Genomic DNA, 12,647 nt, shown 5'->3' on the forward strand with positions numbered 1-12,647 from the left:
AAAAGTACCAATTATCACAGTGGCTTGCAGGCTCCCACAAAATCGTGGGAATTGCAAATGTCAAGGCCTTCTTTTTACCATTTTTCCAGAATCTCAATGCTTCAACACAGGTTTGAATTTATACAGAGCTCCCTGTTTCTATTGGTCACTGAGTTTCACTCCAAAATAAGCACATTACACATTTTTTTACAAATTTTGCATTATTACGCCTTTGCGTAAGGACTACATTACTTTCACAAATATAAAAAAAATGAGTTTGGATTGTTTAAACACTTCTGTGAAGATATTTTATTCACTTTTCAGCAAAATTTTGACACAGTAACCTCAAAATTAAACTGAGCTCACACTGATAAACACTGCTGCATCGAGCTCTCAAGGTCAAGAAACAAATGACTGAAGGCAAGTGTTGCCAATGTGTGAAGATTTAGTTTACAGATTCCCAGCATTTACTCCTAACTTAATGCATTCAATAATATAACTCATGACATCAACTTAAGTGATTTGTGAAAAAAACGGTACAGTAGAAAAATTTACATTTCTGAAATCAGCATGATAAACTGTGGTGCCCACCACTGTTACTTATTCTTGGTGGGCACCACAGAGAATAAGTAACAATAGTCTTCTCTATTAGTGAAGCGTTACTTATTCAAGGTAGTGAAATACGTGGGCAACTCGTGAAAGATGAGCACAATATGAGATACAGATGAAATGATGCCTGTCACTCTACTACTGTAGTTTTTCTTTAAGAGTTGTCTATGGAGTAACTACACCGATATTATATAGATATAGAATCTTAAACTCTTAAAATAGTATGCCTAGTTGCAATTAGTTTTATTTAATTATGTAAACAGTAGAAGGAAGGGAATGAATCAAATTGGTCCATTCAGTATCAATGGTTTGATGTTTTGGTCCAATCTGTACAAATGATTCAACTGTTAATGGCACTACTCAGGTTGCTGAAAATTGAATAGACATTTTGTATCTACATTCACACATCAGTAATTTTTCAGGGATGGGGATGAGAGGAAGGTGGAAGAGAAATTGTTTAAGCTAAGCATTAAAAAGATACCTGGGTGAATGGGATTCCATCCAATTATATTACGGCAGCAAAAGAGATAAGCACACTTTTAGTCATAATTATGAGAGAATTCTTGGATTAAGGGGAGGTCTCCATGGACTGGAGATATACAAATGTATCCTGAATTCACAAAGATGGATCAAAGGGTGACATGAGAAATTACAGACCAATTAGCTTGACTTCTGTTCCAGGAAAAATAATGGAGTTACTGGTTAAAGAAGTAATGCAGGACCATCTAGAAAGGAATGCATTTGTACTGCAGTCACAGCATGGATATCTTAAGGGTCAATCTTCTTTGGCCAATCTCAAGGAACTGGAGGCAAAAAATAATTTTGAAATCATATACTTAGATTTCAAAAAATCTTTTTACACTGATCCATGTAAAAGACTGCTGTACAAATTGGAGCCATGTAGTATTAGAGGCAAGTTAGTAATACGAAAAAGGGTTAGGGATGGTAACAGAAGGCCTGACGTAGCCCAGTGGTCAGGAGCGAGAGTGCATAGCATGCATTCCTTGAGTGGACCGGGGTTCAAGCCCGTGACTACTAAATACGATAAATATTTGTATCGACAATTTATTGTAAACTCTACTGATTTGGTTGTCGTGCCGGAGTATAAACAGAAAATTTTTTTTTTTTTTAAAATAAAGAACTAAAAAAAAAAAAAAAAAAAAAAAAAGAGAGAAAATAAAAATGCTTATTTATTACAATTAAAACCCTACTATTCTTCTGCAGTACCAGTTACGCTATGATATTCTCAGCAAAACACCGATACGATAGCAGTACGAGAAGCGAGTTGTAACTTACAAAGTCACTAGCTAAATTTAAAAAATAAGCTAACAAACACTACTAAGCCTATTAATCTATTTGTAAAACACAAATTAACACCTTAATTAATCAAAAATACGATAAAATTTCAAGGAAAACTTATCTGCTTGCAGCAGCTACAGAAGTCTATGTTTTCAAGCAACAACTGGCAGCCCTTGTTGTGGATAGATAGGTGATATGGGAAGTTCTTTTGATGGTTATTTATTTATTTTTTTTGATGCTGTATAAGCTTGCTTTCTTGCATCATTTGCCACTATTAATACTAATAATAACTAGTTAAGAAACTAGTATCTGCTAATATTTCAAGAATTACAAATGAAATATAGAGTTATTTTATAATTTTATATTATTTTACCTCATGGATGCCGTTCTTTGGAACTGTTCATTACATTTTAGGTTGTTTCCTATATATATATATATAGGCATTCAAATGGAAAAATGGAATTACCAAGTTAGAGGTTAGTCCAGGAAGCTAAAGTGAGATTTTCCTAAATCTGTAGATTATCAGGTACAGATTTTTTCATTGTTCTTTAACTATCTCTAGTGAAAGTGTCTATTGGAAGCTCAAGAATATCACAATATTCTCAGTATGGTAGTAAAAACAGTGACTATCAAGCAAAATTATCTAAAGAATTTGTAATGGACAATTAGAATTAAACTTCCTGAATGGATTGAGGAAGCTGAACATGAATGGCATTCGTCCTCTTGCTGAGACTGCACACATGAGGGGGAGCAGATAATTTACTGAAAAATATTTACTGCTTTTAACTTTTTCATTTATTTTAATGATAATATTTAAAGGCCTTCATAAGGCTAATAGTAAGATATTCCTTGCAAATTCTTAACAAGATAGAGTTTACATTCTGTACATAAAGCTGTATATATTTATGCTGTTGTTATTAAATTAAAGCTATTATTTTGGCAATTTTGAGCACAATATTGCCTTAACTGCTTGGCACTTAAACTGAATAACTCTTCTCAATTATAACAATTTGAGAATAGAGGGTTCACCATACACACATAAAATATCATTGGATTTGTCAAGGGAAATAATATTTAAAGGAATTAAAGATATTATTTTTCTTTTCTTGTTTTTATGATTTAAATACTAGTGGCACAGCTATAATTTCGTTATCTTATACTCATGGTAAATTCTACATGATGAAACCTTAATGGTTACCTCTTACATTGTGACTTCGATGAATTAGACAGATAAAACCAGTTTATATAGATTGATAAAATGTATGTACATTAAAAGAAGAGAGTTAAGGTAGCAAAATGCGACATGGAAGAAATAAAATTAAACCTACTTTAAGAAGACTGCCCGATCTGAGTTATATGCTCCAATGAGTAGATCTGAAGAAGTAAAAAAAGTAAGACCATAATTAAATGTGACCATAATTAAAACACACACACACAATAAATTTAACTACAAAAATACAGCATAATTACAAGTGCAATCATGAAAATAGAGTAAAAAGGTTTTTTTTCTTTTTTTAATAAAAAAGTTGTTAATACAACATTCATTCTGTACTAAAAAATACAGAAAATGAATGAGGAAATCAATCTTACAGAGCAAATTTAATTTTCTCATAATTTAATTCATTTTTGGGCTGGGAAGAGGTTTGTTTCTATAGGTATATCTTTATCATGACAATTTATGACTCTGATAATAAGCTGTGCAAGTGCAAAAAAATCTGAAAGGTTTATAGCCAATTAATTGGGCTTATACATGATAAAAAATTACACTGAGAATAAGAACAAAAATCTGCTTATATTTAAAGTGACTTTTTTGAACAAATATTCATTAAAATCCCAATGCAACAAACTTCTCAGGGGAAATGAACCATTTCATTGTATGAAAATTTTGTTCTAATGAATACTGCCTAAAATTACTTTAAAAGAACCATTATTTGTTCATATATGTTCTTCAGCACTTTTGAAACATACTGAAGTAGTTAGTAGCGCCCACTTTTACACAAAATCAGCTAGTTCTTTAACAAAGTAGTGATAGTATTTGGCAGGTCCTTTAGACCTGCCAAATGCTATCACTCCTTTTTGCCATTCACTCACTAACATCTTTCCTACATTCCATCTTTGGAGTGGAAACCCTTGCTTCTTCAGTCATAGCTAGTATAGCTGTAAATGGGTTGGACTTATACACTAATTTCAGTGCTATAAGCAAACACATGTACAATCTGTTATATGCCCTAAATACCATAATTTTTTTTTTTTTTTTTTGGTGCCTCTGTAGCCAGGTGGGCAGGAGCAGCAGTGCATAGCACACGCTTCTTGATTAAACCGGGGTTCGAACCCATGACCACCAAATACGGAGGATGCGGAAAGGTCAGGGAATGACCACCGCATATCCCCGGAGCAATATGGCCTTAGTTACTAATGCTCCTAAATAACATCAACAACACCAACCCCCATAATTTTTTGTCACCAACTTTTTTGTCTGGTGTCGCATGTATTAGAAAATTTTTGAAATAGGTACAGACACTTTATTCTATGTAAGTATTACAAAAGTAAGTACATTTGTACAGAAATTATCCTTTTTGAAAGCATATTTTCTTATAAAATAAAATACTTAGTACAAATAAAATACCGATACATCATACGTTAAGAAATACAGTACAGTAGCTATTTCTTACTGTTAATTTTCATCTCATACTGATATATGGTTCTGTTTTTGAAGTTTGACATCATTCTTCACACACAAGTAGAAAATTCAGTTTTAATGCAATCTAAAATATTAGATTTCAAGTTTCACTATAGTTCAATTAGATTACCAGTTCTAGTCCTTTTTTCTAATACTTTTGTGGAAAAAAAAAACAAAACTTTTTTACCTTATATAAAAATTAAATTAAAGAAAGCACTAGTATATAAATTCATCATTACATACCACATGATTTTTTTAAAATAAAAAAGTTGGTAGCATACCCTTCTGTACAAAAAAAAAAAAAAAAAAAAACTTTCTGGATTTGAACATGATCATTCAAAAAGCACAAGGTAGAGATAACATCAAGTTCATTTGCTACATCTTTCAAGATTTTCATTTTTGATTTAACCAAGTACTATTTGCATTTCTTCATTCCTTCTTTAGCTACAATTACAATATATGGTGCATTTGCCACCTGAGTTTTAGACAACTGATAAATCAAATTAGTGTTTCCTGAATTAACCATCCACAATTTGCAAATAGTTTTTCTTTCATTGTAAACCAGTACATTTTATTATATATGCCTTGGAAAATAATTTGTTGTACTGAACTTTTAATGAGAAATATCTTCATTATATAACATTATATGCTGATAAAAAATTAGATAAAATGACAACCAGGCCATAAACTCTAATTTTAAAAATAAATAACTGTTGCCATTATGAATATATTTTATTTTTATAGTAATTATAACATTACTGAGCATAAAAAAATGAATGAGAAATATTAAGATGTAGCCATTTTTATAAACCTCTAAAAGGTAAATAACTGTTGCCATTATGAATATATTTTATTTTTATAGTAATTATAACATTACTGAGCATAAAAAAATGAATGAGAAATATTAAGATGTAGCCATTTTTATAAACCTCTAAAAGGTGTTTGTGAAAAATCATCCCATGAAAGCACGGTGAAAACAATACCAGGATGAAAAATGATAAAAGAGAAATATTTATTTTCAGCCACTTTACATGCTTTTAAATGTTGCAGTGCAATTATCACTTAACCACTTAGATTAAGACTTTTTTCTTTAATATAAATACTCCCCTTATGAATATGCCCTTTCTTTTAGAGTTTGAGAACATGCTTAGCAAGTAAAAAGACATAAATGGCTGCTGCTTTTATACTTCACCTTGCACAAGGTTCTCAACACAATCCAGCATAATAAGACACTGAGCACTAATAAAATACATAAGAAACTTCATTGGATTCTTTGGCTAAGATAAAGAAAGCCAACACGAGAACGACGAGAAATGTCGGATAACTTACATGGAAAATTAGTTTCCTGACACCGGACTCTTAACGCTGCTCGCTCGGTAAACAGATGGTAGGTGTTATCAGTCTGGAGCCAAAATTGAGAAGGATATACTGATTGACAGGTGGTAGTAGTAGTAGTGGCGTGTGATGCAAGAAAGCAAGTGTATGAGCTTATGCAGCATCAACCAAAAAAAAAAAAATAAAAATAAAAATTACACCATTCCCTCCAAATGCCTGTCCAGTTCCTCCTTAAATTTATTTAACCTATCAACTTCCACAACGACAGATGGAAGTTTGTTCCAGCAATTAACCACCCGCTGGCTAAAGGCAAATTTCCGCACATCTATTCTACATCTGTCTTTTCTTAATTTGAATTTATGCCACCCTTAGGTTCGTAATCTGAACAATTGGAAGGATCACATCAGAATTCAGCGTGCTCAACCCATTCAAGGCCTTATACACCTCAATCAGATCACCGTGCAGGTGCCTAGTCTCTTGGCACTGCAATTTGCAGAACTTAAGCCTCTCTTGGTAAGAGGATTCCTTCATTCGCCTCACCAATCTTGTTGCCCTTCTCTGTACACGCTCAAGCAAATCTACATCCTTCCTAAAATGAGGCCTCCAGACCTGTACGCAGTACTCAAGGCGTGGCTGACCAATGCCTTATACAGAGGAACAATCATCCCCTTTTCCCTGCTAGCAAAATTCCTATATATCATTGACAAAACCCCACGACCTGCCGTGGCAGCCTGTCTGCATTGTTCAGAAAACATCATATTTGACTGCATAATTACTCCCAGGTCTTTTTCATTTTCCACCACCTTAAGTGTAGTACCACACAGTTGGTACGTTTCTCTGGGGTTACTTCTACCCATATGCAGTCCTTGCATTTGTCAAGGTTAAATTCAGTTGCCACTTCTTAGCCCATCTGCCCAAATTATCTAGATCCTGTTGCAATAGCACACTGCCATTACTGTTATTAACAACCTTGCCAACCTTTGTATCATCTGCAAACTTCGACACTAAGCCTGATATACCTTCATCAATATCATTGATAAATATACAAAACAACAGAGGACCCAACACCGAACCCTGTGGGACTCCACCAATAACATTAGTCCACGAAGAGCAGCACCCATTAATTACCACTCTCTGTCTTCTCCCACTCAATCATCCTTTTATCCATTGTAGCAACTTACCCTTAATACCATTCTGCTCCAATTTGTACAATAGTCTTCCATGCGCAACAGTGTAAAAAGCTTTCCTGAAATCCAAATATATAATATCAAAATTATTTTTTGCATCCAGTTCCTTTGTAACCACATCATAATATCCTATCAAATTTGTCAGACAAGACTTTCCCTTCACAAACCCATGCTGTGTCTGAATTATTGCTGCAGTCTTGTCTAGATGATCCTGCAATGCATCTTTAACCAGTGACTCCATTATTTTACTCGGAACAGAAGTTAAACTAACTGGTCTGTACTTACTCATGTCACCCTTCGATCCCCTTTGTGAATTGGGGATACATTTGCACATCTCCAGTCCGTGGGGACCTCCACTGAGTCCAAGGATGCTCCCATAATTACGGCTAAGGGTTTGCTTATTGTTGCTTTGCCATCTCCTTTAATATAACTGGATAGATCCCATCCACCCCAGGTGCCTTTCTTATGTTTAACTTCAACAATTTCTCCTCCACTTTGCTCTCAGTTATTACAAAATCATTAAGCACCCTACTACAATTTGATAACCTTCTGCCATTTTCAAACCTTAATAACTCCTCATGTGTGAATGTAGATGCAAAATACTCATCCAGTTTGTTTGCTATCTGAGCAGGATCATCAACAGTCGAACCATCGATATCAAGTCGACCAATCAGATTCATCCCCTTCCTTTTAGAGTTTATATAAGTAAAGAAATCCTTGCTGTTTTTCTTAGCATCTTTTGCCAAAGATTTCTCGTAATCTGCCTTCGCCTGCCTAACCTCCTTTGTGACTTGATTACAGACTAACTTATATCTGCCATAGGCTTCTGAGTCACTTGATAATTTATATGCATCCCATGCATTTTTCTTCTCTGTCACGAGTCTCATTAGTTCATTTGATAACCATTTAGGCCTAAACTTTGAACAATATTTCTGAATAGGTATGAAACTTTTAGTAGCTTCCACGATTAATTCCTTGAATGCTTCCTACTTAGAATTTGCTGTTGGTAATATTGTCAGTTGATCCCACTGTACAGAATTTAAAAACTGTCTGAGACCACTGTACTCACCTTTATGGAAGCAAAAACCCTTTCCTTTACCCCTGATGGTAATTATATCTTTAAGTAAATCCCACATCAGTACACTGTGATCACTGCCACCTAGTGGTTCCTTTATCTGCAAATTCTTAATACTCGAATGTCCACTGCTGATAACCAGATCAAGAGAATTACCCTCTCTGGTTGCCTCTCGAACATGCTGCTGCAGAAAACAATCATCCAATAAATCCACAGAAGTCTTACTAGTGTGTGAGTGACCAACCCACAAGTTCCAGTCAATATCTGGGAAGTTAAAATCCCCCATTATAAGACATTCTGATTTACTAGCCCACCAAATACGAAGGATGCGGAAAGGTCAGGGAATGACCACCGCATATCCTGGAGCAATATGGCCTTAGTTGCTAATGCTCCTAAAAACCAAATAACAACAAATAACTACTAGCCCACTATTTCTCTGTACAATTGTTCACTGTACTCATTTGAGTCATTAGCCCTATGACACACTCCTACTCTTACTTTTGCTTTCAAAGTGCTTATGTCACACCAAACTGACTCAACAGTGCACTGTTCATCTATATCAACTGGATGCACTTCTTTTGATTTTATGTTTTTATTAATTAACAGCATAACACCCCCTCCCTTCCTATCCTGTCTATCCTTTCTGTACTCCCCAAATTCCAGTTCTGCATTCCTTATATCTGTATGACACCACGTCTCTGCTATCCCAACAATATCCGCCTTTGATGTCTTGACCAACACTTCAAATTCATCAAATTTATTTACTATACTTCTAGCATCGGTAACATGCAAGCATACATGCACCTATTCCTATTCCTAGTTACCCTGACACATCCCAAATACCCACCTGTTTCACGATGACTGCCATCAGTCCCTGAAACCCCCAGCACCCCTCGCTCCAGGTCGCTACTTATTTTAATAGAAGTTGTGCAAAAATCACTTTCACCTCTGCCTGTGGCTACTTTTAACCTTTTAGTCTGTGAATCTCCCCCAATCTAGCAGTTTTCCTACCCACCTAACACTGCCTCGATAGCATCAGCAAATATTCTTGCACCCTTTCTATTTAAGTGTATCCCATCCCTGTAGAAGCAGTCTCTCCTGTTAACAAGCACAGACCATGCTGAAAAAAATTCTACCCCTTGAGTCTTGCACATTCCCTCCAGGGCTGAATTGGTTGACAAGGCTCTCATCATGTACTCCCTCCTTTCGTGTCTGGGCAGAATTGCAGACACTTTCAAATTTAACCCTAACTCGCGACTTTTTTGCAACATTGACCTGTACTTGTTAAGTAAATCTGCAGATCTCCTACTCTTAATGTCATTGGTGCCAATGTGTACAACAATATCACCCTTTGTACCCTTAAAAGATGATATATGCTTTACAACGTCATCAACTTTTGCCCCTGGCAGACATACTCTGGTCCTGTTCCATCTATCCTTTTTACACAATATATTCCCCATCTCCCTGACAATAGAGTCACCAACAATAACTAGTTCCTTTGGGACCAGTGCATTCTGCCTTGGAGATTGCCGCTGTGTTGCCTGATGCCCAGGAGTGATCTCTGGCATTGAGTTGTGCAGCTGAGAGCTTGACGGGCCCCTCATTAATTTCTTCGAGGGCATCTACCCTACACTTCAAGCTCTCATAGAAGCCCAGTAGAATGCTGAGTTGATGCCTAATTTCTAGACACTCTGCACCTGGCAAACACAAAGACATCCTCCTTGGCTAGATCATGTTCTGTTCCAGAGAGTTTGGCAAACATTTCACAAGTTGCACATTTTTTTAGGCTGCGATGCATTGGAGGATTTCCCCCCACAGTTCTCCCCGAGTCACAGCACTCCTGCCACTTTGTGCCCGTTGCTTTGCTGCTCTAGTCTGGGGCATGATATTTTAAATTAATAAGATCACTAAATTTAATTAATTAATTGTCAATACTAACGCTATCTCATAGAATCCTAAATGCAGTGATGCATTTATAATTAAATTATATGTTATATATAATTATATGTTAGATAATTATATAATTATCTAACATATAATTATATATATAATTATATAATTATATGTTAGAGCTGCCTAGTTACCACAATTAAAAATTTGAATTCCCTACTACTCTATACAAAAATAATGGCTGCAAGATTCGAACGAAATAACGGTTTTACGTACATTAAGTAGTAATCTACAAAAACTTTTTATTTAAATTAAAAATAACCAGCGTAACAATAACTATAAGACTACGTATAAAGTACAATATAAAATAACAATTAGGTAAATAAAAAGGCAAACACTTATCGCGTGGCAAACAATGAAATGATTGGTGGTGGGCGCAACAGATGACAAGTCATGTGCAGTCATTTGTTGGCATTTTAATGCTATTAAAAATTAGCATTGTATTTATGAGTCAAGAACGATGCATAATAGTTTTGTGATGAATCTTTAAAAGATGGAAGAAATTTGTAAGGAAAATAAAATGTTGGCTGATTTGATGAAAACTAAATTAATAAAAGTTTCATTCTGTTCATTTTTATGTTCTTTTTTCACTATTAAAAGCAGATTTTTGGAGTTTATCAGTATTTTTACTATATTGTTGATTTAGGCTTGGTTACGAAAAAAGGGAAAGGTTTCTTTATTTTTCATTATACTTCGTAACCTGACCTTAAATGGTAGGTTAGGAAATAATATAAAAGGTTTCCTTATATTTTGTGACTAACCTTAAACGTTAGGTTAGGAAATAATAGAAAAAGAAAGAAAGATTCTTTATATATATATAGTGAATAGCTATTGAGGTGTTGATTGACGTTATGATACATGTGTATCCGCACGAGTGTCTTAAAAAATAAAAGTACAGTAATAAAAAATGAATATTTTGTTAATGAACAATTTATGCGCTAGTCCACCCATGATTATAAAGAAAAAAGGTTAGGTTACCCCTCCATTTTGGGAGGGGTTCAAGCTCCCATGGGATTCAAGCGGAGGTAACCTGACCTTTTTTCACCATTATTCAAAGCGTTCATTAAGGCAAGTTACCATTAGTGCTTCTGAGTGATACTAAACCGATGTTATTATGTGTTGTGTTCATGCACCAATCAGCACATTGTTTGCCACGCCTACCTGTCAATCAATATCGTTCTCGACTTCTTCTACAGACCGATAACACCTACCATCTGTTTGATTTTTACCAAGCAAGCAGCACTCGCTCGGTAAAAATCAGATTCATCAAGCACATATTGCATTCTAACATACTGCATTCACTATTTTCTATCTGTATGTCCATAGGTAGCAACTCAGCAACCATTAAAAATATTTTCAAAAAATATTGTCTGAAATTTTGTCCAAATGTCTGACAATCTGGATTGAAATATGAAAAATTATGTTCACAGTTGAGTACATTTAAAGACGGGATTTAGAAAGGCAGTTGAGTAACTCTCACTGTGCACTGATTGACTGTGCAGAGAGAGAGAGAGAGAGAGAGAGAGAGAGAGACGGAACATATATTACATTGACTTGAATGGTCCTTGAGGTTGACACAGACATTCTTTCAGATATGCCAGATAAGCTGTACTTGCAACCTAGGAATCTAAAACACAGATGGAACTGATATTCAGGTGAACTCAAGTCAAGTGGACTTAATTTGGGTGAAGTCCAGATGGTCTGTGACAGCCAAATCCTCTGCTTGCACTTTCACAATGGTGAGACTGTTAGTAATCCTAGGTATAACCTCCATGCACAAGCACACTGTGGGTGATCATCCAGGTGTGAACGAACGTAAGCAGGGGTCGAGGTGTGGAGTCCACACCACATGGAGGAATGCCGCCCCTCTGTGTTACCAGGCAATACTAGGTGGTAGATGATTCTCATCAACCACTGCAATATCACCACTTTGCTTATTGCAGGCTTGAAGTGGTGAAACCCGTGTTTAGTGTCTAGAGCTAAGTTCCAGTCAACCCTTCCCCATCTCTTCCATCATGCAGTATGACTGATGACTTTTCAGGTTATGATGGACATCATGGCAAGATCCAATCTTCCTTACATTTCAAGGGTACAGCTCTAAAACGGTATTTGCAGGCCGGCCACTAGTTAGTACACTGGACCAAACCTATTGCTAACTCTTTAGGAGGCTTCCAGATCAGCTAGTGTATAATCTTGCTACCTCTACTTTGCCAGATAGTGACTGGAGGGAGTCCGAGTAGTGTGTATGCGAGGGGCATCGTTGAGCCCACGTTATGTCAAGGATCTGGGTATATTCTTACCATGTGGATGCCATATCCAAAAATTTCATTACTTCATACAGCATGTCCCATCCACTTTTTCTTATTATTGAATACACCATGAATTGTAAAACTAATAGAACAAGCTTATCTGCAAAAAGATCTAAATCTCCCAAACACTTCCCAATTAATTTCACAAATATACATGGTCTCAATTCTAATCTCAACGATGTCCATATCCACTTGCAGTCTGCCAAACCCAATGTGCTTTTTCT

General features: G+C 35.5%; 1 protein-coding gene across 1 annotated transcript in view; it reads right to left on the minus strand.

Annotated features, from left to right (window-relative positions):
• The window catches only part of LOC150079392 (integrin alpha-PS2-like), a 514,720-nt gene that overhangs the window by 136,794 nt on the left and 365,279 nt on the right, over window positions 1–12,647 (minus strand). Inside the window, exon 14 of the mRNA XM_090382299.1 lies at window positions 3,216–3,261. Coding sequence (XP_090238425.1) covers window positions 3,216–3,261 — 46 coding nt within the window. The remainder of the gene's footprint in view (window positions 1–3,215; window positions 3,262–12,647) is intronic.

Source organism: Mastigoproctus giganteus, chromosome 10, assembly GCF_048544385.1.
Source record: "Mastigoproctus giganteus isolate SK-2022 chromosome 10, ASM4854438v1, whole genome shotgun sequence".
NCBI lineage: Eukaryota > Metazoa > Arthropoda > Arachnida > Uropygi > Thelyphonidae > Mastigoproctus > Mastigoproctus giganteus.